Below are 27,201 nucleotides of genomic sequence, written 5' to 3'. Positions count from 1 at the left end.
GCCTTCGTGGCACCAGTTTGTCTTAGAGCACTGACAGAGTTACTCTTCCCAGGTGATGGCAGCAATCTGTGAAGCCAGTCACACTAAACTACTTCTACAGTTGATTGTAAACTTTGGTTTATTTTTAATTTTTTTTTTTAATCATTGAGTTCTCATGGTACAGCAAGCATGTCTAGGATGAGAGGGCAGAGTTGAAGAGAAGATGAACTGTCAGTCTGTCTTTAGTCTGGCATGGTGAGACACCTGCTCGGTCAGGCCTGCTTTGATAGAGTTTTTTACAGACTGCCTCATATGATCCTCCATCAAATTATCACTCATGGGCTTCAACACCTGTGGAATGAGAAATGTGCAAAAGAAACAAAAAAAATGAGGTAACCAAGGAAAACAAGATATATAAAAGCATACAAAGATGAGACTTGAAATAATGGAAAAACTCAGAATGATGAAGTCTGACACAAACTGGCATGAACTGAAAGAGAAATGAGTTTTGCTGCTCTAGGAATGAGGTTAAATCAGTCACATGCTATGGACACAAGTGATATCCCTCCTACACAGCAGTATTTCACTGAACTCAGACCACTTTACAGTTCCTAGAAGATGGATGTGCAATTCCATACCCTATATGCAGCATCAGTCTGGTATGGTTACAGCATTTATGCAGACCGGCCCAGACAGTCCAGCTTATTGTCCTATATGTGTAAGTGTGAACACTTCAGATACAGAAAGAAAGTTAAAAATACTGGCTAGTTTTTCTTCTTGTTATTGTTGGATGAGAGTCGCTGTCGGGGCACTGATGTAAGAGCACGGCGAAGCGTTCGGCGTCTAAGGACTTCAAAGAGTTTGGAAAACACCTAAAACATGAATTCAGCTGTTAGGAGAAACGCCTCTTAGAAGGCAGCAGAAAAGGTCAAGTGCAGAAAAGTAAATTGATTGCCAGTAACTTCTCACCTTCCTGGGATTCCTCTGAAGCAAGGGAGGGAAAAGAAAGGCAGAGATTCAGAAAAATCAACGGCAAGAGCACGGTACATAATCAGTGACTCAGGATCTGTAGGTGCCTTGCTTATCACTGACGTGCAGCTAACACCACTACCACCAGTAAGCTGCTCTGGAGACCACCTTCCCCTAGCCCACAGAAGGCAAGCTCCTGCCAGCACAAGCCAGCTCTTCCCCCTCCCAGGGAATGGCAGCAGCCCAGCCAAGCCTTGTGTGCTCTGGGTATCCTGCAGCAGGAGCTGCTCTCAGCTGTCCTACGTGTAGCACTGACACCTTCCTGTTTTCTGGCAGTACTCCTCAGCCCCAAGCTCTACAGCAAGGAGCTATGGTGGTACATGTTTGCATAGTTTTAATCTGTAGTTAAGGATGTAACTTAAAATTTAGTACCCTGATGCTAATTTCCCTCCTATCATTAGAAACCCACATTTTCTGCCCCAGTGTAACTCGTAACCTTACTTGGTTGCTCAGACAGGTCCAGTGTCCTGCTGCCTATGATCAGCCTGGAACAGAGTGCCATCTTTCATATGGAGAAGACAGCCTCTGCATAGGAGGCTCCAGCTAGTTATTTCCTTGTGCCTTGTAGGACTCATTTTCATGTCATCCCAGGTAAGTTCAGCAAACCCTTTATTCCTAGCAATAACACAAAATGCTCCCCTTCTGCTGGCACTGGACATAGCTACCTGGAATGCTCCAAACACTACTCCTAAGAGCTGGTCAGGAATTCTCTACATCAGCTTTACTGGCACAACTGTCAACTCTGTTCAGGCAGCAAAAGCTCTGTACAAAATGCTTTCTTCTCCAGCTCTGGTACTCTCTCATGTCATCTTTTCTTTCAGAAATTTACCAAATCTCTCTTGCAACACTAGCTGCACCAACTGAAGTTGTGAAAGACAACTCAAGTCTTCCAGAAGGAAGAAACCTGCTCCATATCCTCTTGTAGAAGCTGCTGTAAATCAGACAGTCCTGAGGTCTAATCAGCCTTCCAGTGTCACACTATCAGATGAGGTGAGGAAGGGCAGCAGTGTTTTACCTGCCTCATTTCTTGCACCACCTGAGATATTTTATCCATCACATCCACAGGGCAAGTTTATCCCTTCAACTGCACCTTTAAAAGCACAATTCCTTGCCCTGAAAAAGTAACAAGATTTTTAAAGAGTCACTCCGCTCTTTACCATCCAAGCACCTAGTAAAGCTTTTTAACACTTTTTTTTAAACAATATTCTAAGCTTGTTCAACATCCTTTGTGTGTGGCATCTCTTACACTGCAGAGGGCAGTCACACTCCTGAGCACCTTTTCCCTTTGGCAGCACTTGCATCCTCCATTAGGTCTAGAACAGCTTTTCATTCACAGCACTGAACAGAAACCCTTTGATAAGCCTGCTCAAGAAAGGAAGATTTTTGTATTAAAAAAAAAAAGATACCAACCTGTTCCCATATAGCTTCAGCAATCTGATCAATGGCTGTTCCAACTTCTCTGAATTCCCCAGAGTACTTAACATATGCCCAAGTACAAAATGATATAAGAGCCATCCCCAGCAGGAGGTTACACAGGGTAGCTATGGAGTTCATACCAAGGAACCCAGTCAGTCCTGAGGTTATATACATGGCAAACATGACTGCAAATAGAGTGGCAGGGGTACGAGCAGCATAGAAGATGTTTTTGCCATCGTTGTGCTTCACAAAGTTTGCATAGATCTCGTCGATTTCCACTTCCAGCTGCTCCTGGTAGCGCCGGCAGAACTCCTCCCCTCCCATCTTCTTCACGGCGCGGAACTGCCGCACGGCCGACTCCCGGAAATCCTGGTGCTTCCGCTCCAGGTCCGACGGGGCGATGTAGGGCTTATCTCCCCCACAGACCTGCCAGAGCAACCAAGGGGAGGTCAGCACACCACCCGTGCCTTCTGCTGCACAGGCACCAAACCTGCTCCCCACCGCCCCCACCCTCGAGCCTGCAGACGAACTCCTGCAGCTTTCTTGGCTATACGAGCTCTAGAGTCCTGTCTCACGTGAAGCAGGTAAAGGTACTTTGCATCATGGCACAGCAAGAGCCCTATCTGTCACCACACGCAGAGCTATGGCACATGACTGCACTCATACTTTCAACCATTCCCTTTGATCAAGCCTGGAAGGACAGAACATCAGCCACAGGTACGTTACTTGCTGTGAAACAGGGAAATAAAGGAGAAGCAGAAGGCAGAGGAAGCTTGGCTTGAGGAAGGTTAAGGAGAACTGAAGGCCACAAGCCCTCCCCCTCAGTTTTTTACCCCTGGCCACCCACCTCAGTGAGAGGGTCAAGGCAGAACTTAGACAACAGGGTAAATTTTGCCCACTCAAGTTTATTCCTGTTTATTGCTGCCACTAGCAGGCTCCATGGAACTTATGAGGAGGAATCAAGCAACAAGAACTAGCTGCTGCTATCTTTATCCTGTTCTCCCCTAGACTGTCCTCTAGGTTTGATTCTGATCAACTTGTAAGAGCATGTTTCTGCTGAAGGGACAAAACCATGGACTCAAATGGATACCCATGATGTGGTCACCACCATCTCCCTCTCCCTGAATCAGCACAGGTATGAAAATGGTTAGACTCCAAGGATTTTACTCTGTAAGACTGATTTCTGACCTCTTGAGGACTATTAGACATTACCTAGGCCATCAGAGATATATATATATGACACATCAGCTCCAGCTCCTCAAGACCCTCAGACTGTGTCAGAAACTGCATATTCTTTCCATATGATGTCAAACAACAGCACTGTGACTGCACTTGTTCTTCATTACATTTAAGGTCATTAAAGGGACAGTATTTTGGTTATGCACACTCAAAGGAGGGCTTTGGTTCATGAGAACTCAGAAGCTACAGTAAGAACTATCTTTACACAATCCAGTCTTAAATCCAATGAATTCCCACTGCTATTCCTAAAAAACAGATATTTCAGAGCTGTGTAACATTAAGAACATCATCTGAGACATCTGGATAAAAACAATTCAAGACATTTGTGTGTATCTCTACGGTGATATAAAAATATACAGTACTGGGGAACATTACTATGGAAACAATGTCTAAGAGAACATCTGTTCCTGTTTATCCCTTGGCCCAAGTAAGAAACCTTACAACTGCAGCACATCAACAGCAATTGTAGATTTAAGGTAGAAAGGCAGACTTGGCATTTATTATAAACAACCCATTTACCATTGCAAGCAATTTTCCAGAACAGAAACAAAGGAAGGAGTCTCTCTACACCAACAGAGCATTCTCAAAAGCCTGCTAACAGCTGGATCTGGCTAGTCAGCCACTAGCATAAGGTGTTAGTCTAATTTCAAAATGGGAAGCTACTTCAGCAGTTAAGACCAGCAGACTGACTTAATGGAGAGCTATGTTTGTAGCATGTTATCACATCCACTGGTCTTTTCCACTTGCACAGTTTCACAGTAAGTAGAGTCCTGTTAAGCTTTACAAGACAATTGTTTTCAGAATTTGCTATGATAATTCCTTGCATAAGACTATGCTGAAGTATGAATTAATTTCATTCAGACATTCAGCTTGGAGTAGTAAATCACTATCTTCATGAGAAGAAGCAAGTAAGAATTTATATACACAGCTTTTTTCAAACAAGATAATTCCTGTATTTCAACATCTGTTTTAAGCTTCAGAATAATTTTAATCCTTGCATTTTACAGCAAATTAATAACCACAATTCAGGAGAATGAGACTATAATACTAGAACTGTACCCTTGTCCAAACTCTAGCCCAAATGTCTCCTCACCTGTTGGTCCATTTCATGTCACAGGATTTTTAAATGCCCATCAAAAGCAGTAGGGGGAACTGACAGAGGATATCTTACAAACACACCCATTCCCACAGCCCCCCAGAAAATTTGGTCCCAAACAATCCTGGCTTTGTTGAATCAGACCTCGAACACAAGAAATGGCCCTAAGCTACTCTTCCTCTGTTAACATGCTCACAACCAACACCAAGTCCAAGGTTAAAACTGAAGGCCTGTATTTGCACGTAGGCAGTTAGAAAAGGTTGTCTCACCATACCTGCTCCATGCCTTTGCTGTACAAGTCTTTTGCTCCTGCCACAGCAGCCAGATTGTTCGCCTCAGCTGTTGCCTAGAAAACATGGAGCACCACGTGTCACCACAGCATTACCAGCTAGTCACATACATGTAGTTACACTGCACAACGTGCCCTCCAAGGCTTCAGACTGCCAGAAAAACACCCCACAAAAGACAAGTGAAGGTTAGCCATATACATTAAAACAGATTACTGACTAGGGGAACATTTCCTTCAGCTTTCTAGTACAGCTGCAGACAAGCTCCTGTGTGCTTGCACAGGCTTTCATCATGAGCAATCTCACCTGAATGCTCTATTGTTAATAAGCAAATAAGGTTCACTACACTATTAAATATTAATCCTGATACATCACTACCTGTGAGGAGAAAAGCAAGCTGGTATTATTTCTGCATTACTTATGTGCAGTGTTGGTGTCAGAATTTGAAAGAATTTAAGACTGTTTTCCACCTGTATCATGTCAGGGACAGTTATTCTAGCTAATGCTGCAAGATGTCATCGTCTGTATCTCCCAGCCACATTTATGGAGTACCAGAGGAAATAACAGCCTTTGCTTCACTGTGGGGAGTTTTCTGAACTCCCCAAAAGTCTAAAGAATTGATTCCTTAAAAGATGAGAAAACACCCAGAACAGTCATGTGCTAATGAAATGATACAGGAAGCTTAAAGAAAGCCCAAGTCCTGCAAAAACAAAATGGCTAAAACTGATTCTAAAGCCAACAGGCTGCTGAAAGCTCTTCATCTCAAACAATCCAAGGGTTCAACACAGCTTTATACACAATCAGTTTGTGTTCAGATCACTTTAAAGCTGATTACATCCTCTTTGGATCAACCCAGAAAAGAAACCTCAATGCAGTTATCCAATTTAACAAACCCACATAAAGAAGCCCAACACTGCCAGACAGTGGCAATAGCTGCATCTGGAACAATTAAGTTCCACAATCAGTGGCAACAGGACTTCTCCATTTTATCTGCTGCATCTGATGCTAAAAGCCCCCCGAATACAGTCTGAAAGACACTGACAAAATAGCACGTTACAGGAAACATGCTTAGAAGTTTAAGCAGCATAAGCCCAACCGATCAGATACATCCCTGCTCCATTTGGTATCTGAAACTGAGGAAAGAAATGTGTACCTAGGATCCACAGCTCAGATGGCTCCCAAAGCACACAGCTCCTTCAAGCACTACAGCTCTGTGTGGGAGCTTCCGACCCACAGCAGTCCTGATCTTCAGTTGCAAAGAACATAATCTGATATGACGATGGATACTTTATTTGAAAGAAAATTAAAATACCTGCAGCATAGATTTTGGATGAGGTAGCTCCTCTCCTTGATAGATTTTAATATAAGCCTAAATGGGAGAGAAAAAAAAAAGGTTTTTTCCCAAACGTTCATGATTACCAAGAAGGGGAGAAGAGAAATAATACAAAGATACTACTTATAGATTATTTATTTGCAATAAGGCTAAATATTTCATTATGCAAATTTCTTCATACAAGTCTGGCACTCTCACAGCTATCCCAAGTGTTTTAATCCCTTCACTTTCCTGTGCATGTGAAGCTGGGGCCTAGCAGGGTAGCACTGCACCTTGAGGAGACACAGCCAGTATCTCAAGCAGCAACAGGGTTGGCAGCAGGTTTCTGCCCCCTCAAACACGCAAGAAGGTCTTTGTGCAGGGAATCTTCACCCAAAATGAAACGAGTGAAGATGAGTACCTCACACAGCTTTCTTGCAAGAGATCTGTCCCAGCGCACCCCAGTGCTGGGAGAACCAGTACTTACATTTCCCATATGCCTTGCACCCTTGAAGTGTGGGAGGAAAAAAAGTAGATCAAAGCACTAATGCAGACAGATGAGCTGCTAAAATATTTCAAGAAACCAAACATGCAGCCTATCCCTCTGTGCCCCACCCCACCAAAACCTCAGATGTCCCTTCTTTCACCAGGATTTTAGAAGGCTGGAAGAGAACACGTCATTCATGTCTTCTCCAGCCCACGAGATAGCCCATGGCACAGCTCTTGGGGACAGGTCAGTGGAGGAGACACCACAAGCAGCTGTAGCCATTCTGGGCTTCAGTCAAGCTGTGCAAGTTAGACCAATAAGGCCCCTCTCAGGCCCTCATAGGTTGGGCAGTTCTTTGTGCTACTACTGCCCTCTCTCTGGGCTTGTCTACAGGCCTCTGCCCTGAGAATTTTTTTCTGTAAAGGAAGAAAACACAGGGTTATCAGGGTCCCTATATACCTAATGCTCTAGGTTGTAGAACAACCTACAAAAATGTATAGAGTTATACAGGACTCTGCTCCCTTGACACCCTCCTTGCTTTCACAGATATTTCCTCCAAGTAAAAGCCTTCCAGTTTCCAACTCAAGAGTTCACAATCTCAGCTTTAGATGCACAGTCCCAAGGGAGATGTCCTCTTTAGTTACATAACCAGCGTTTCCACAGCACCCTTCTTGACTGCTCCCAGACTAGATACAGGACAGGAATCAGGCAGCTTTTCAATAGAGGAGGTTTTACAGTCAGTTTTTAGGGTACAGTCCTTTATCCAAGCTGTTGTTGAATGCACACTCCCTAAACTGTATAGGATCAGATCTTACTAGAGAAGAAACCAGAAAGAATGCAGCATGCAACAATGTAAATACAGAGACTGAACATGTGAGCTCCAAAGTGTTGATTTCATGCTTGGTCAGAACAGCCATGACTTCTCCATCCCATATCATGTCTTTCCTTTATAAGAAGTTACTTCATTTTACAAGTGTTAAAGAGTTCTGGTCTCTGATTCCCTGCCCTGCATAACTTTTCTTAACACCAGCCCAACTGTTTTAACATGCATGCTCAAAAAAAGTAGTAATGCAAAATTAGTGTCTTTAGGACTGAGTGCCACTTTCTCCTACCAAGCCAACTGTTTAAGTCATTCCAATTCAAAAAAGGTTACACACCAGACCAATTCCTGATGATGTAGGGATTATGTTATCACATTTCTGCTGGTGTCACCATGATACCAAAACAGCTCAAGAGTCTAACAGCTGCAAGTATCATACACAAACACTTCACAGCATACAGTGGTGCTGCACACTCAAAGTGTTTATAAAGCATCTTCTTTGCATTTTAAAAGATCCAGAGTGGAATATCTGAAATTTTCACTACATACCTAACAGTTTAAGAGCTGGTTTTCTACCTGTACAATCTACAAGACCCTCTTAAAAGGGGCAACATATCCAGACAAACTAGGATTTCAAAGTAGATAAAAAGTAAATCTCTAATAAAGCTTGAAGTATTTCAGCCTGTTTACAAAGAAAGAAAAAAACACAAAACAACACAGTTTTGCCAAAAGTAAGCTTGCTAAGAGCTGTTAGGAAGTTGCATGTCAGTTCTGGAAAGTCAGAGTAATGAAATGAAAATAAGTGAGCTGATTCAGTGACTGTCAGCCTAGATATCTTGTCTTCTCTGGGAACAACATGCCCTAAAAATAGAATACTTTCTTTTAAGCCATTAAGAGAAATAATTACTATGAGTTTGCTTACCTTGAAGTATTCTACAAGATCTCTACAGGTCACCTTGGATCCACTAATCTCTTTTTCTACCAAGTTTTCAGGGGCAAGCAGTAATGGTACCAAATTCCGCAGTTCCTTCTTAAAATCCTCATCTATATCTAGTAAAATTCAGTTTCAGAAAAAAATTGTTAGCTTGCTTTGCAATCTTGTATTTTCTAATGAAACACTGATAACCCACGACCCTTCACTATCCATAGCATGACAACTCTTGACTGCATTTTTAAGGTATTTAAAGGCTTAAATATACTGTATAGAACAGTAAGTTCTACCTAACTCTTTTACTTCATTCAGACTGTGAGGACAAGGCTCCATAGTCTTTTCATACTTAGAGCACATTTGTCCAATATGCCAACATCCCATACAATAATCCCACAGGTCTATGCCCTCAGCACAGAAGTAATTTGCACTCCACTGTCACAAACCCACTTTAGCCTTTGCCATTGATACATCCCCTCTGCTGGGGGACAAGCATCAATTGGAGGAACCCTGACTGCCTCCCTCTGTAGTAAGCAAAAGCCTACAGCTTTTATTTTAAAGTCATTCTAGTTCTGACCTTCTGTTTAGCAAGTTCTGAGAGAAAATCCTTTCAATTTTAAGAAAATGAAGTCTTAATTTTGTGAATTCTCTCCTCTGGAATCCTTATTTATCTTTAGAACCCTTATTTAAGGACCCTTAAGTTTAAGTATGTCTCATTCTCAGATTACATACAGCAGCTAGACAGATACCCATTCCCTCTGCCCAACTGCCCCTTTAAACCACTGAAAAGAACACACAACATATTTCCAGATGCAGCAGTTTTACCTTTCAGCTCTATGTTTTTCCAGTCAAACATTTCCATAGCCAAACATTTCAGTGTTTGACTTCCATTATAAAAGAAAATAAACTCAGTGATCTTAATCAAGAAACACACAATGGAAAGGTTCCTACCATTCAACCTCCCATCAAAATTTGGATTTGTTGCAACTTTAAGACCAGGGTGGGGCAACAGGAAACAGCCAAGATTACTGAAACAGGAGTGAATATGCTTCCTTACATTCTGTAGCTCTTCGTGTTGGTTTTGCTTTACCTGAAGAAAAAAAGGCAGTAAGAATGGCTAATAGTTTTGCAGTACAGCAATTAAGATTAAATGTCAGCTTAAAAGCAGTAAAAGAACAAAAGTGTGTTTAAACTAATTCCTGAACACAAAGTCAAGCTCTAAACCCCAGAACTCTGTACATGATTGGGAACATCACAAATAATGCATTAATTGTCATTATCTTGATGGTGAGCTGTCACTTAAACTAGAAGACACTAGGACTACTGGAGGTAACTTACCTGCAATCTTTTCTCTAGGAACTTCTTTCCTCCTTCCAAGCCATATGCATGTTCATAAGGATAGCTCCAATCTCTAATTAAAAACATTAGTGTCTGCAATAGAAGGAACAACAGCAGTGAACGGCTTGCATCATTCCTAAGGTCAAAAACTATCACAAATGATTGTTTTAAATGAGAAAAAAAATCTAAGCTTAACTGCTCTAAATGAAGTAGCCTTGTAGTTTGTGGTGCAGGTGTTTGCTTAAAACAAAAAAAAAAAAGCACCACAAAAGCCACACAAACAGAAATGCAACTCACTCCCTATCTGCAGGGAAGTGGCCAGGTGTCTCAGAGCTTCCCTGTTCCACAGGTTTGCCTCTTGCTATACCACACTGATTACACGTCTTCTCTCCCATCAGCTGAAGATGTAAGAGTAATGTCAAGGTTTGATCTGTCAGATAAGGTGCTTTACCAAGAATGCATCTTGCCTGAGCCACTCACAAGAACACTAGGAACTTCCAGGCTGAATATTCTGAGACAAAAGAGCCAAAAACCACCACTAACAGCAGTAACTAGTACCCTTATAGGTCAAGGAGGATACTTTATGATGGAGGAGATCTGTCTGTCTTTAACAGAAGAAGCCTCAAACCCTTCTCTGGCCTATTAAACAGGAGATGCTAGCAGTTTTAACACTTAACACTGAAACCAGTTATGCTTCAAGTAAATGAGATGTGACACGGCCCTGCAGAATGCTGCTTCTTAAGAGGCCACATGACCTTTACTCAGATCCATGTGTCACCAGTAAAGACCAACCAGATCTCAAAAGTAGTAGGATGGCAGCCTAAAGCTTTTCTCCTTAACATCTGCACATCACTTGACACTTTAATTCTCTTCATGCTTAACTCAGGTACAAAGCTGTACTTGCCCAAAATGTGATCCTCTTCTGCATTTTTCCACTGTGTTTTTGCCAAGAAATGTGGTGACAGTGAAGGAAAAAAAAATCAGTCTTGTAAAGAACAGGCTAACTAATTTCTCTTAATAAATCATCCTGTGCTCATTTTCTACACACTCAATTGCTTAAGATCCATTTAACATAGTTACCTGAAATGGCTTTTGGTAAATTTCTTCCATAGCTAATCTTCCATACTCTGTAAATAACTGATAAAAAGAAGAGTGTAAGGGTGCTGCATATAAACAACATTTTTCTACTGTAAAATATTCTGTTATGTCACTAGAAAATAAAGCATTTGAACTTAAATCCTGTTACAGGTTAAGAATGGCCAACACTCCTCAAGTACAAAATCAGTAAAAATCAGGAAGCAGACATGATTTTCAGTGGTTCCACAGCATCATTCTGTAATTGTCAGCACAGCTCTACATGGGTGGCCTGGGGACTCTTCGCAGAGGGAGGCTGGCTGCATCTCTCAACAAGTCAGTTTCCAACACTTGTTTCCTAGGCTAAGGAGGTAACCCTTTCTAACACTGGACCCTTACTTCCCACAAAAGTTTCCCACTCCTGGACATCAAGGAACTTGGCTAGACCCAACAGACATTTAAATCCAAGCCAAGTTCAGCAGCTTCCCAGATCTCTACTTCAGCCTATGACCTTTACTGGTAATTGTTCTGTCCTTCCAGGACAAAGGCAAGTGTTGGTGGTCCTCCTCTCGTTGCTTTTACCATCTTTAACACCAGCAGCAGCATTCTGCAGACTGAGTGGGCGAGACAACCCATGAGAATACAAATTATGGACTGTACTGGCTGTTTCAGGTCTATACTGTCAGGTCTTGATCCACGGTAGCCTCCTTACAGATCTTGGAGGTCAAGACAAAGGAAGCACACAGGTATTGCCTATTACCAGGCAACTGTTCTGCATCAGAACTAACTCTTGGAACATATCAGATAGATTTAATGGCTAAAAGGACAGCTGTCAATCACAACAGAACTTACAAGACTAACTTAACACAAATTACCTTCAAAGCCCTTGCTACCCCAAGCAAAAGGTCTGAAGTCACCAAGTACCCACATGAAACTGGCTCCTTCGATCCCAACTCCCTACCCTAGTCACCTCCCCGCTGCATAGAAAAGGCAGCCAGGGACTAACAGATATTCCTGTTAAAACAGAAATTCAGAATTTTATCCCCTACCCACTGTTTGTATTTATCTTCCCTTCCCTTCCTCCCCTCAAACCTCATCTCCCAGTATAACAGAGAGATCTCTCTATTCAGATTTGCAGATAGCACTGAAGCAGTCAAAAGACCAAAGTCACGAGGAAAGCCTGATTTTCAAATAATTAGCTAAGGCTTTTTTTTGTTGTTGTTTGAAGTGCTTGGTTATGTATTTTCATGTTTGGATTGAGAGGGGAAGGAGGAGTGGAGGGGTTGCCCAGTGATACAACTCTGTTAACTGAGAACAACATCACAAGCCTATGTTTAGTTAGTGCTCTTCTACTTCCAATATTGGCAGCCAGTCTTTTGCAGCACTGACCAAAACAGAAGTCCTTTCAATCAGAAGACATGTAAAACAGTTTTAAGCTGTGACAAGGTCATGACCTGAGCACAGGCAGGCATTTGTTAATACACAAGCTAGCCTTTAAAGCTACAGCTTTTAAGTTAAGGAGATAAGGTTCTTGCACCATTCACATGAAGCCAGAATACAGTGGCCTGGGACTACAGTGTTCCATTAGAACATGAAAAAGAGGACAGCTCTTTCCTGCTTCTATTTCTAAGCAGAAATAAAACACTGTGGAAGTTTCTCAGCTGAAAAACTAGAGAAGGCTTCTGGGTAGAAGCAGCTCTTTCTGCCCTGACACAAGCTCTCACATTTCTTCAGAAACTCATTATGAAATACCACGCATTTGCCTAGTTTAGGGGAAAAGGAGAAACATTGGAATTCTCATTAAGTACTTCCATACTTCTCAATCTTTTGTGAATTTCAGAATTCACTGTTTTCAAAATTCAACTTAGCCAGATTAGAAGCCTGTACTATTTTACCTCTGCATTGGCACAGCAGAAGAATCACAGCATCATGGAACTGAAGCAAATAATGTTATAACAGGCAGGACTAGCTTTAGCACCACATCAGCTTCAGTGTAGCAGGCAGTTCCCAAATCATTTACATTAGTAGTAACTTCAAGAACAATGTCAACACTATCAGTAGAGAGGCAGCTTAATATAAATTCAGCATATTCTTACCTGCAAATGTTGAAGGTCATCTTCCTGAATATTCTGGGACAAGTTGTATACCTGCCAGAGACAGAAGCAGAATTTAACATGAAAACATTACCTGACATTCATTTTACCCCTCCAGAAAAGTCTAACTACCAAAGACAGCATCTAGATAGGTGCCACAGAACACATCTCAAACAAAAGTTACTTCCTTATACAAAGTGCTAGGGACAAAATCACTGCTGACTACCCTAATCCTCCTTACAACAGCTTCCCTCCAAGGAAGCAAGCCACACAGGACTCAGACAAGACTGCTGAATGCTTCAAATCACCACATAGGTGTGAGGCAGAATTGACAAGGGCAAGTCTGTTTGCCATCCTCAAGTTCAAGTGCTCTAGGATTCAGTGATGGAGCAGCTGCATCTCCAACACAGGATTAACTGGGTAGTTCTTTCACCAGGGTTTTTTTTCTTTCAAATATTCCCAGAGAAATCTGATTTTACCCAGGAAGTTTATGACTGTTTCAATAGCACTTTGAGTTTACTACTGAACAGTAGTGAACTCAAAGATGCATCAATAACCCTCAACTTATCCTACCCACTGGAACAAAATAAAGCCAAAACACCAAAAACACCACCACAGGGCAGAAGTAGTGTTCTACATACGCCTGTTGCTTTCATGTTGTAGCATGTTTGAAGGTCACTTGTCATCCCTCAAAAACATGCTCATTTTTGACACATTTAAGGTACAATCTAGAAGTAGTTTTGGCCACAGCACAAGAGAATTGTCAGAAGTTTAACAGCAGCAAAAAAAAAAAAACCTTATGCTGATCACATTAATTTCACCTTGAACTGTATCTAGAGTCTTGAAAAAGATTCTGTAACACAGCTGCACAGAAGCAGTTGCTACTTTGACATCTTTTTTATCACTCCTCAGTTCAGTCAGCAATTTAACTCCGCTTGGCCTTTGACCTTGATTCCACAGAGAAACTTCTGTAGTATACTACACTGCAAATAAGGCACTAAGCTTAAAGGCTAACTGGAGGAAGACATGCAGCTGCACTTTCAGAGCTAGAGAGACACTCTTTGCATGTTCAGGATAGTGTTCCCATAGCTCCTATTATTTGCCAGCAAAGGTGTTCTCACCTGGACAGAACTTGTCATGGTACTCAGAGCAAAAACCGTTGCACAGTCTTTGATAGTGGATTGGCTATCAAAGGCACCTTGGGTATCCATGAGTAGTACAGCAACCTAGAGTTTTAAAGAGCAGCAATAGTTAACAAATCGTTAACACTTTCAAAGTCCAGGCCATTGGGATAAATTCTATTTTAAGTAGAGCAAGTCTCTGCCCCTGTACCTACTTACTAAACCTCAGTGAGCTCCCTGTGCCCACATACAGCTGAGTAAGCACAATTAGAGGGCCATGTCATCAGCCTTAAGTCCTTGGCCCTGCTACACTAGTTGCCCTCTCCCACAGGAACAGCCTCCCTCAGCCCCGTGGGGGTAGAGTGCAAAGTATTGGACAGCTCTTATTCACCAGAACTTCAGTATCAGCTGACAACCCAGCATAGCTCATTAGAGCTAAGAGTGAGATGGTTACTTTTAAAAATATATCTATCTTAAAATAGCAATTTTCAGAAGAAAACAAGGTCATTGATACTGTCTGCTAGAATAACAATGAATGAAGTTATCTTAATGATAAAAGTTAATTTGTCCAATTGCCATCTTTGGTATCTACCACAATTCCCTTCTCTTTCAGTTAGAGAAGACTGATGAGCAAAAGCAAGTAAGTAATTTGTCCCCAGAGCACAAACAGATCTTCACAACATACCCATTTTTTTAGCCAGAGAACTAATTGGCTAGCTATGAAATTTGATAGTACTTCCTGTGTGCCCCTAAGCTACTATCTGTTTAAGATTAGTGTCCCATATTAAATGGTCATCAGATGCAAATGCTAAGGGTATGAAAGTTAAATAACCAAGAGCTTATGGTTCAGAAGAACACAAATACCTCAACACACACCACCAGTATTGTGGAGTAAATATTTTTTAACAGTAATACTTTGTTTCAACATGAAGATAAATATCTACAACCAAAGTCTGTAGTTAAACTGACTTGAGGTTTATAAAGATGCACCAGCTTTGATGAGAATAGTTACTGCCTTTTATCCCACTGTTAGACATAGCCCCTTTTCTAGGGACTGTCTGTTAACCTACATGGAAGGACAAGCTTCCAGACACTGAAGCTGTTTCCAGGACTTACAGTCACAGTTTACTTTTCACTAGAGCTCAGCTACAAGCTAGAACACATTCTCACCTTTTAAAAACCACTGTTTGTTACAGGGCTGTTCTTATCAAAGTATTTGTAAAACTGTAATGGCTAGAAATATCATACAGACAACATCCACAGGACAACCCACCCATTAGCCTGGACAGAGTAGATTTTGCCAAAACAAAAGTGCTCTCAGACTGGGACTACTGTTGGAGACTGAATCTTATAACCCAGTAGGAATTTGCATATGTTATGCAGCTACTGAATGCAAAGGAAAGCAACTGATGTTTGAACTGCCTCCATGAAACACAGGGCATTAACGACACACACAGAGACAAAACTCCTTACATACACTTTGAGTCAAGCACTTACCTTTGTTCCATTGGGTTTATCAATTACAAATACTTCACTCCAAATCTGAATGCCAGTGGTTTCCCGTTCACATCCACCTCTCCATGTAAACCCAGTCAATGGTTCAGTGTTTCCACCTATCCAGCAAGGAGAAGTCTACAAAACAAGAGAAGAAACTTATTTTAAACCAAGGAGATTTTTTAACATGCTACATTTTAACAGATTTCCACATTGTTCTCTCATTTTTCTCAGAGACCATCAACATTAGACTAGCTATTAAAACACAATGATAATCTGCTGTGCCTCAAGGATCATCCATAATGAAATGTTGTTTGAGCCACTGATGAGTATATGTGCACAGCTTTCAAGTCCCAAGCACTTAGAGCTAAAGAGAACAGTTTTGTCCATCAGTTGTAGAATGCAGAATGGAAGAATGTATTTTAACTACAGAAACAGCTAAAACTGCAAGGAACAAAAAAAAAAAAAAAAAATTGACCTTGACTTAATCCTCTCTCTTCTCCCTCACAAACAGGCCAACTGCTGAAACTAGCTAAGCATTTAAGCCCCTGCACTAACAGGCCAGCACAAGACTCCCAACACCAGCTTGCAGAAGGCAAAGAGAATAAAGGAGGACCAGAAGATTGACAATCTATACTTGTCACAGTTACAAAATACTTTAAATGATTACAATTCAAGAGAACAAGTCATGCTGAAAGCTTGATACATGTAAATCAACCCACCCATATTAACATTTATTGGTACTTTGCCCAGTTTGGGAAAGGATATCAGAGTCAAGTACAGCTTGCACCTAACATTTCTGGCTGATGGTACTGTAACAAGGTCTTTGGTCCTCAAGGACAGGCAACACAGAGCAGTGCCTCATATAGAAGAATCCAGCCATTATATGAGCACATTTAACACAAAAATGTAGTTTATGTACTAGGCAAGTAAGGAGCATGAAAAGGCACTCTGAGGAAGTTTCACTGTGGTAGGTTTATACTCACTGAAATCCTACGAGAGAGAAATAGTAGGCAGACAATTAGACTGATGAGGGAGCTTAGAGAAAAATCTCTATTTCACAGGCTAGAATACAGCATGCTGGCAACGTAGAGACATGTAATGAATTTGCTTCTGACTGCCCAGAGAAGATTACCAGCCAGGGAAGTGTGCTCTTTGAGAAGGTCAGAGGGGACACTTCTCAATTCACTAGACCTTGCAGATTCTGTTGCAGATTCTGCACTGTCAGTTTCCAGAAAGGAGATCAAGACATCTCAGAAAAACAGTATAGCACCCAGGGGCTGTACAGAATACTTATTTGTAATAAGTGAAACTGCTGATTTCTAAACAGGGGTGTGCATGTGGAAAAAAAAAAACCTACACACATTCCTCATGCCTACCAGCATGCAGAGCAAACCATTCTAAGAGGGAAAGGCAATCAAAGTTCTGCACTAGCATTCTCCCAAGTCCTCAGTGCACGCCACTCAGCTTTGCCATTTGGATCAGACAAGGCAAAAGTAAATGAGATAAGTAGACAAAAATTCATAAAATGAACACAGGCATCCAAGTGAAGAAAACCACAGCTCTTTACAGATAGGTTGCCTGGTGGCTGGAGGGGAAGGTGGCAGGGTGGGGTTTGGTTTGGTTTGGTTTGTCATGCACATACATCTCTACCAGGGAGACTAAACAAAACCTAAACAGATTTCCTCTTTTTTTTTTTAATTCCAGAACATGCTTATGCATGCACTGACCACTCTAGAAATCACAGCTCCAGGCCTGCTTTGGGCTTCAGTACACTCCAGGATACAGTTTTACAATGCTAAATAGTATTTCACAGGTACATGTCAAAGGATTTTAGTTCTTCACTTTTTCAAGAGACATTTATGTTATTCAGCAATACATTCCATTTGTTACATATATAAACATATATACATATATACCATATGTACTTGTCAAAATACTTTTTCCCAGTTTGGTCCAGAAATTATCCTTATTTAGCAACTCAGACCAAAACTACACAAATCTTTTGGCAAGTCCTTCAATATGACTAGATATGACTATATTTGATTTAAGAAGTGATTCACGTCACAGGAGACTTTGGTGTCTCAACAGGCACAACTGCAGCTGAAGCTGCTGCATCCTGTGGATGACACTTATGCCTGTCTCTAACCAACCACTGCACCAGACTGAACCACTCCCAGCTTGTCACCTCTGTTTCCTTAGTTAAAAACTCAGTATTTTAACAGCCTCCATCCATCAACTTGGCTTAAAAGATATCCAAGGAGGAAAAAAAAGGCTTTGTTCCTACATGAAATCAGGCTAGAAGTTATACTACAGCTTTGTATCAGTCACCTAGAAGATGACCTCTCTAGATATATTCCAACACTACAGCGAGGACTGATGCAGCTTTATTTGCATAGTGCCATGAGAGCAGAGTGCACCTTGCAGATTAATACAAGCTAAGCAGATCATACCTTTGTAAAAAAAGGTTTTTAAATCTAGATTTACTAGTGTTACTAGTTGTTACCCAACTCTTAAAGAGGCTTAAACTGCAACAAAGATCACAGGATGCCTGCAGCAGCTTGCTGAGTACACAACTGCTGCTGTTTTGAGCAGATTATTCTATTTCAAATGAGCAAACACGAAGTATCGGTGCTTGAAATGAGACAGCCACCTCCCTGAGGCTAGTGACCAAGCTGAGCAAACCTAAATCCTACCTGTGATTTCAACTGCCAGAACTGAGCTTCTTAGAATGGTAACTTTTCACATGATCTCCAGCTCTTGGCTTAAGGCAAGAAAATGGATTCTAAGGTATGAAAATGGATTCTAAGGTATCTTGGCATGCGTTTTATCACATGTTAATATCCATAGGGGATGATATCCCAAAATTGCTTGATTACTGTATGAACTGAATGCAGATGATTTAGCATTTGTGCAGGATGCAACATTTAGTTCACAGAAGATACAGACTTGCATGTTAATATCCATAGGGGATGATATCCCAAAATTGCTTGATTACTGTATGAACTGAATGCAGATTTAGCATTTGTGCAGGATACAACATTTAGTTCACAGACTTGTACGGTACAATCAGACAAGAGTACTATAAAACTAGTCCAAGGCCTCCCATCCTGTACTGAAATTCATGTATGCAGAGAGGATACCATTTGACTTTAGACAATTCAGCAGTGCTCAAGAGGCAGCACTGTGCTTATCATCTGTCATTGCCAACTCCCACCAGTTTGCAGCAGCTCTGACGCTTGTCAAGCTTTCTCTAAGCCAGTTTACATCACTGAGCTAGTGGGACAACAATTCAGCAAAGTGCTGTGTCTTCTGATGCCTCGAGCAGGATCAGCTAAGGGCCTGCAAGCTTTACAGCTTCAGAATGCAAATGCCTGGCTGGATTCAGCACCTACAGAGCAAGACCTCTCTATTTTTGGTAAGGGGTAGCTCATGGCCAAGTTTGTCTTCGCCTTCAGCCTAAAGTGAAATAAACAGTATTTTGAAGGACACCTATAGAAAACTTATAGAAGTGACTGCACAATAAAGGGAACAGGGAGGCATGATGTTACACAAGGCTGAAACTGTGTTCCAATCCATTTTGCTTTATGAACTTTTGCTTTATTTCACAATCTGAAAGTTAGAGTATTTGCTTAAAGCCCAGCCCTTCTATTTTTGGAAGGAATTAGCACCACCTCTAGCCAGCCACCATCTAGCTCATATTGCTATACTTCTCGGGAGTTTGTGGCATTTGTTTTGTTGTTCTGTTTTTAATACAAAAAGGATGTTAGAGGGGGCTTATAGACATACATAAAAAAACACCCACTGAACAGTTCTATCAATGAAAAGTTTACTCCTCCCTAGGTTAAAAGAATCTTAATAAGTTGGGAGCATCAGCTTTCTATACTGTATTCTTCCTACCATATCCTCAGTGTCTTTCTTACAGAGCTCTTAGCAAATCAATGAGAGGAATTAAACAGCAGGCACTACTGGAAGTGAAAAGAAGTCTTCACCTGCCAACTACTAGCAGCTTCTTTATAGTACTCCCATTCCTATAACTGCAGGGTTCATCTTGATTTCTCCTCAAGTCATCTAAGACAAAGGTAAAATAGATGCAGTCGGAATTCATGGTAGCAGAAACTAATCACAAGTCTGAAGAAACTGATCAAAAAGAGGAAACAGTTCTGCTTTAAAAGCTTCAAAAAGCAACAAAACACTGAGTTGTCAATATTGGCTATGCAGATTAAAAAAACACCACAAGCTGAGACAGGCAGATGTGTATGCTCACAGGACACCCTACCGCTCTTTGTCCAGCCAAGAGCTCAAAGTATAACACAAAAGACTGCAGCCAAAAGCTACAAACTAAAGTAAGTTTAATTCTGGATGAGGCATTCATTAACCAATAACTCAAAAAGATTAAGTTTCTGGCTTATGTTCAGAGACACACTTCAAGCAGTAAACAGGAAACTTTTTCCCTTTTGCCATACCTCAGATCTAAGTAGATTTAGTCCTCCAATAGCTACCTGATAAGACTCTCCAACAATGGGTAAGCAATGGGTAATATGATTTCAGGAGATTAAGTCAAAGCAAGATTCCTCCAAGCCACCACTTGGATGAGCCTTTTCCCAAAGCTCAACTAAAAGGCTACCACACTCCCTCAAGTTCTCCTTATGCCCATTTACACCGAGATACAAATAAGTTCACTTGATAACTGCAGGAAAATTTATATTGAAAAACTGCCACTTAAATACACTTTTTTAGAGTAGAAACAACGCAGTTGGCTTCCTCACCCGAAGAACTAGGAAAGTTTTGACCTGCTATGTTTGTGTTCAACAAATACAAAGGTAAACAACTAGAATACCAAGGATAACTGCAGGAAAATTTATATTGAAAAACTGCCACTTAAATACACTTTTTTAGAGTAGAAACAAAGCAGTTGGCTTCCTCACCCAAAGAACTACAAAAGTTTTGACCTGCTGTGTTTGTGTTCAAGTCAACAAATACAAAGGTAAACAACTAAAATACCAAGCTACTTTTCTCCTGCAGGGAAAATCCAAATTACTCACCCTGTTATACATGTATCTAAGCATGAAGTCCAGCAGAAAAGATTTTCCTTTGCGGAAAGCTCCCGCTACAGACACAACTACTATGTTAAGATCTTTGATGTGCTCCTGAAGCAAGATTTTTTCCAATGCTTCTTCGTCTAATTCAAAGTTATGGTCATCTTCATGAGCAAGAACAATCTGTATGGGGCGTGGCTTATCCAAATCCACCTCGTCGTCTGAGTCAGGCAGGGCATCCTCCTCTTCCTCCTCATAATGCTTCCCTGCAAATTGACAGGTTACAATACATTAGTAAGTCAGAGCTTAGGACACCAGACATTGATTTGAAGTGAAGCCTTGAGATGGGCTTTAATTTCCAGCAGTAAGAGTGACATTCTTGGGAACGCAAGCGTGCAGACAATGAAACCCACAATAGTTCCCTGTCTGTTTTCATCAGCTTTGTATATAGTCTACATTTCAGATCTTCTGCATTCTGTGTTTCAAGAAATCAAAAAATAACTTTTTACAGCATCAAAACCCCTTTTAAAGGCTTCTTAAGTATAACTTCCATTAAACAAAAAGTGAAGGGCCTTTATCCAGAAAAAATATTACTTTCAAATAAAATTCCAAAGAGGACCAAAAAAGGCCATTTTTAAATCACCACTTTGTTATACTACTCAAGGGGGAGTTTTCTGTCAGTTCTGCTTGCCAACAGGTGCAAGCAAGACTGTTTTAGTGTATAACCCCAGGATTACAAACACAGGCAGATGATTAAATTCCTCTAATTCCAACACACTACACCTGTTTCAGTACTCAATCCAGCACAGACTACTAAGTGCCTACTCACTGCTTGCAAGAAACTCCTGAGCACATACAAGGCCTAATGTTTCTGAGATAAGAAAAACAAAAAATACTGAGGTAATTTCTGGGTTCCTACTATGACGCCCTATTCAACAAGATTTAATAACAGTAAGTACCATTTCTTTCAAAGAGAGTTAAGAAAATATTTTTACACCAACTAGGAATCAATATCCTTTCAGGATCAACCAGTAGCTGAAAGGAACTGTAACTCAGCTGAGTTTTAAGTTACTAATGATAAATTAAGGTAACACAGCCCTTCAAACATACATAAGCACAACAGCACCAGTATTCTATTTACCCAACATCAAGAATTCAGAAGTTACTGGGTTACAGGCCTAAAAGAAAACCAAACAAAATTACCTCTTCAAGATGAAACCTCCTCTTCTTGTTCAAGTAGCACAACCTGAAGTTTGTCCCACGGCAGAAATTAACTCTGCCACTGGCCTGATCCTGCCTTCCCTATCAAGCACATGGAAGCAGTTTTGTGCTTACAGAATTGCCTCCAACTCCAGATTTACATTTTGCCATAATCTACCAAACCCCATACGCACAAACCTAGCTGAAGCACCTTCCTAACAGTTTTTTACCTCAGAACATCACCATATGAGTTTAAATACACTGGACTGCTAGTCATGCTTGCATTTCCAAGCACTGCTTTAACTGAGACACAGCAGCAGCCATCTCCAGCTCCCTGCTGCACTGTGTGCAGGTATATTCCACAGGCTCCATGCTTCCTGTGGAAGCAGCCCAGCAGCAGTGTTCTCTTGCAGGACATGTCATGAGGCACCATGGAATGTACCACAGTTTAATTTATTCATGGCAGAGACCCTGCCAATACCCACAGGACTTGCCAAGTTGTTTCTGCCAGACTTTGCATCCTAGATACCATCCTCAGCAAAAGACTTATGAACAGTGCTCCAACACACTGTTTTGTGGATGTAATGAGACATCTGAGTTAGTACCATGAATTTGAAAGGCTGGTAACATGGTGACCCTGGAGTTTTTCCAGTGGCTGTTTCTTTAGCTGATTCTGACAACATTTCACTTTGTTGCAAATCAGAGAGGACATTTCCATTTCCAAGCATGGAATCTGTGCTGCCTCAGAGGCCAGTGGCACTAAATTTTAAAAGAAAAGTCGGTTTGAATATATTAAGCTACTGTAGTATTTGGTTTGAACAGAAAATAAACTTGAATGCTTAAATCCTAAGCAGCTAGAACTAAATTCTAACGTTATCCAAGTGGGTGTGTAAAACAATCCATAGCAACACACCAACTCAAACTGTTTGGCCAAGCTGGCCAAAACCTTCAACTGCACCAGAAGGCCTGACAGTTGGAAGGAGTAACTTTAAAAAGAAAAGCTATCAACAGGACACCAAACTATACAAACTACATTGACACAATATTGGTCACCACTTAAGAAAACCTCTTACCTTTGCCCTACACCTCTAGTTTTCCTAGAAATTAAGCAAGCCCTCTTTCTTGAGAGCTTACAAAACAGGTTCTGCCCCATTATAGGCAGCATCCTTTGTAGGCCAGAAAATCTGGGAGGATACCTCAAGTGAGGTATGAAGCTTTTGACAGTCAGAAAGAAAGTCTTCAGAATCACAGTCTAGAAACAAAGGGTACAACTCTATTGATAAGATCATTAATATTAGATGCTCTCAGAAGCAATGCCTGTTTCAGCAAACAGATATTCACACAATGTATCAAAACCTCTACATGTCACCCAGGCACCAGTTTAATTTGATTACTTAAGACAGCTTTATTTTATTTAAGCACATATTTCACTTCAGCTGCAGTAAGATGAGTTTTACAAACTAAGGTAGACTGTAAAACAGTCTGAAGCAACACCTGCAACTTTTCTTCATTCCCTTGGACCCTGACATCAACCATCTTTTCCTTACATGAGTTGAGCACCCTTCTGCTAGCACAGAGCATGGCCACCCAAAGCCTCTTCAAGCCAAGAAACTTTCCAAACAAATAAGCAGAGTGGTCTTTTATCATTAGTTATTTTTAAATAAGCAGATTCTCCTTACCACAAGTAGACAGCACTATCAAGAGCTTATACACAATAAGCCCATTAAAAGCCTACAACATCTTAATAGTATTCTGCACCCCTGGAGCCCACTTATTTCAGAGGGGACAGGACAGAAGATTCATCTTAGGTCCTGTTTAATTCCTACTAGATGTCACTTACCAGTAGAAATTGTAAAGTCAACTCAAGAGCATCAAGTTGGGCTTTTGTTTTGTATCAAGTTGTTTTGTTGGGCTTTTTTTTTTTTTTTAACTAGCTTGCCTAGTATCTCTGAAAGCTCCCAACCTACCTACTGAGAAGTCCATCACTGTCATGAATCAAGCACTTTAGAGGGTGGAGAGCTACAGTGTTGACAGCTGCAAAGGAAAGTTGATCCACCCAGAAGAGCTGGTTTGATAACATCATGCTCAAGTTAGAACACCCTTCCCTTCAAGAAATTTTGAACTAGTTAGCAATTACCAGGAAAGACATTGCCCAAGTTAGGTATGCTAACTGTAGAACAAGTTCTACTGCTTGTCCCACCAGCACCATCAGCATATGCTAACCTGTCATGTGCTCCTAGGCAGGTGTCACCACCATTTTGGTCCTTTATACTACCTTCTGGCTATTCACTGTCTCACAGCACTTCAGGAGCCTTTCTAGGTGATTTCAGCATCCTGGGCAGGAGGATCACATTCCACTTCCAGGAACAACTTTCAGAGCAGTCTCTCCAAAACTCCACTTCACAGTCCAGTTTGCTGTAAAAGCTACAGAAGCACTGTAGTAACTTCTGTAAGTGGTTCATAACATAAGCGTGCTGACAGCACTGTCAAGGCAAGTCAGGCCAGCACTTAATGAAATTCAGAGTGTGAAGCCCTTATTCCATACCCCCCCATCTGCTCCAGCATGGTCATGGTGTACTAAAACTCAGAATTTAAATGGATTTGTCCTAAACCCCAGTATAATGACTAGAAACTGCTCTAAATCCTTGGAATAGTCTTGTCCCAGCAAATCACGTACAGGAACTGATGAGAACTAACTTTAGAAGGTGGAATTCACAGAATGACCACACCTACAGTGAAGTGTTTCTAGTCAAGTGACCAGTAATTTGCATGTGCAAATCTCAAGGCAACCTCCCTATCAAGGTCTCCATAACATTACATTTGGTACTGGTACAGAGGCAACCAAAGCAATAAGCTTTTGTTGGTTTGGGTTTTTTGTTGGTTTTTTATAGCATCTCTTAGCCCTTTCAGCTTGTAGCAGTGTTGCAGGACCAGAGCCATATCTACATTCTTTTTTCAAGATAGAATCATAGAACTGTTTAGGTTGGAAAAGATCTTTAAGATCATCATGTCCAACCATTCAATTAACTCTACCACATCCACTCCTAAACCATGTCCCTAACCACCATATCTACAAGACTTCTAAACATGTCTACAGATGGCAATTCAACCACTTCCCTGGGCAGCCTGTCCCAGTGCTTGACAACCCTTCCAGTGAAGTAATTTTCCTAATATCCAACCTGAACGTCCCCTGGCACAACTTGAGGCCATTTTCTCTTGTCCTATCTCTTGTCACTTGGGAGAAGCACCCACCTCTCTACAACCTCCTTTCAGGTAGATGGAGAAAGTGATAATGTCATTCTCCTTTCCTTCAGACTCAATAGCTCCAGGTCAGCCAGTCCTCACAAGAGTTCCACTCTGGGCCCTTCACCAGCTTCATTGCCCTTCTCCCCCTCTCTACAACCTCCTTTCAGGTAGATGGAGAAAGTGATAATGTCATTCTCCTTTCCTTCAGACTCAATAGCTCCAGGTCAGCCAGTCCTCACAAGAGTTCCACTCTGGGCCCTTCACCAGCTTCATTGCCCTTCTCCCCCATCTGCTCCAGCACCTCAATGTCCTTCTTGTAGTGAGGGGTCCAAAACAGAACCCAGTATTCAAGGTGCAGCCCCAAGAGTGCTGAGTGCAGGGAGATGATCCCTGCCCTAGTCCTGCTGACCACAGTATTTCTGATACAAGCCAGGATGCTACTGGCCACACTGCTGGGTCCTCTTGAGCCAGCTGTCAACCAACAGCCCCAGGTGCCAGGCAGATTTGCAGCCACTCTTCCCCAAGGCTGGAGCATTGCATAGGATTGTTGTGGTCCAAGTGCTGGATGCAGCATTTGGCCTTGTTGAGTCTCATACAGTGGTCCTTGGCCCATTGATCCAGCCAGGCCCCTCTGTCTGAAGCAGATCAACACTCCCACCCAACTTGGTGTCATCTGCAAGCTTACTGAGGGTACACCATCTGCTTGTCAAGATCATTGATACAGATATTAAACAGTGGCCCACATACTGAGCCCTAGGGAACACCACTTGTGACCAACCACCAACTAGACTTAAATCCATTCACCGCCACTCTTTGGACCCAGCCATCCAGCCAGTGTTTTTTACCCATCAGAGTGTACACCCATCCAAGCCATGAAAGCAGCCAGTTTCTCCATGAGGACACTGTGGGAAACAGTGTCAAAGGCTGTCTCAAGTCCAAGTAGACAATTTCCACAGCCTTTCCCTCGTTTGCTAAGCCGGTCACTTTGTTGTAGGAGATCAGGTTAATCAAGCATGACCTGCCTTTCATAAACCCATGCTGATGGGGCCTGAACCCTTGGTTGTCCTGCATGTGTTGCACAATGGCACTCAAGATGACCTGCTTCATAACCATCCCTGATGTCAAACTGACAGGTCCATAGTTCCCCAGATCCTCCTTCTGGCCCTTCCTGTTGATGTGTGTCACATTTGCTAACCTCCAGTCCACTGAGATCTCCCCGGCTGGCCAGAACTGCTGAAAAACGATGGAAAGTGGTTTGGTGGGCACATTCACCAAACCCTTCAGAACTCTTGGGTGTAACCCATCTGGTTCCATAGACTTATGGATGTTTAAGTGATGTAGCAAGTCACTAACCATTTATTCGTTGATTATGGAGGTCTCATTTTGCTCCCCATCCCTCTCTTCTGGCTCAGGGGCCTGGGTACCCAGGGAGCAACTGGTACTAAAGACTGCAGCAAAGAAGGCATTAAGTACCTCAGCCTTTTCCTCACCCTTGGTCACTGTGTTCCCCTCCCCAACACACAATGAAGGATGAAGATGCCCCATAGTCATCCTTCTGTTCTTAATGCATTTGTAGGAACTTTTCATTGTCTTTAACAGCAACAGCCATGTTGAGTTCCAGATGGGCTTTGGCCCTTCTATTTTTCTCCCTGCATATCTTCACTACATCTTTGTAGTCCTCATGAGTGGCCTGCCCACTCTTCCAGAGGCCATAAGCTCTCTGTTCAGCCAGGATGGTCTTATTCTCTGCTGGCTCATCTTTCAGGACATGGGGACAGCCTGCTCCTGTGCCTTTAAGACTTTCTTCCTGAAGTATGTCCAGCCCTCTTTTGCCCTTCAGACTGCCTTCCAAAGGACTCCTCCTATCAGTCTTCTGAACAGGCCAAAGTCTGTCCGCTGCAAGTCCACGGTGGCAGTTCTGCTGACCCCACTTCTGTACTACTGAACCAACATACTCCAGATCACAGTCACATCTACCACTCTGGCTAGAGCTGAGCATCACA

The 27,201-nt window shown here is 41.8% G+C and overlaps 1 protein-coding gene and 1 pseudogene across 1 annotated transcript; both read right to left on the bottom strand.

Annotated features, from left to right (window-relative positions):
• Positions 1-8: 8 nt before the first annotated feature.
• On the bottom strand, positions 9-25,331 carry ATL2 (atlastin GTPase 2). Its single transcript, XM_008943725.1, has 13 exons — positions 25,298-25,331; positions 20,759-21,018; positions 15,717-15,851; positions 14,220-14,324; positions 13,102-13,152; positions 11,012-11,068; positions 9,932-10,024; positions 9,545-9,683; positions 8,588-8,715; positions 6,359-6,415; positions 5,034-5,105; positions 2,419-2,850; positions 9-330 (listed from the first exon to the last, which is right to left on the bottom strand). Exons 1-13 carry the CDS (start codon positions 25,329-25,331, stop codon positions 211-213), a joined length of 1,683 nt encoding a protein of 560 aa, XP_008941973.1. The 3' UTR covers positions 9-210.
• Positions 25,332-25,788: 457 nt separating this feature from the next.
• LOC103776225 lies at positions 25,789-26,554 on the bottom strand (annotated as a pseudogene).
• Positions 26,555-27,201: the final 647 nt, after the last annotated feature.

The sequence above is a fragment of the Merops nubicus genome, unplaced genomic scaffold, assembly GCF_000691845.1.
Source record: "Merops nubicus isolate BGI_N331 unplaced genomic scaffold, ASM69184v1 scaffold247, whole genome shotgun sequence".
In the NCBI taxonomy this organism is placed as follows: domain Eukaryota; kingdom Metazoa; phylum Chordata; class Aves; order Coraciiformes; family Meropidae; genus Merops; species Merops nubicus.
Note: the sequence above shows the minus strand (reverse complement) of the source record. Positions and strands in the feature narration are given on the sequence as shown.

Coding starts and splice junctions, on each gene's coding strand:
- ATL2 (XM_008943725.1), bottom strand. CDS start 25,331: ATGAAGCTGGTGAAGGGCCCAGAGTGGAACTCTT. Junction 15,852..20,758: donor TTAGATACATGTATAACAGG/GTGAGTAATTTG, acceptor CTTGTTTTGTAG/ACTTCTCCTTGCTGGATAGG. Junction 13,153..14,219: donor CCATGACAAGTTCTGTCCAG/GTGAGAACACCT, acceptor TGTCTCTGGCAG/GTATACAACTTGTCCCAGAA.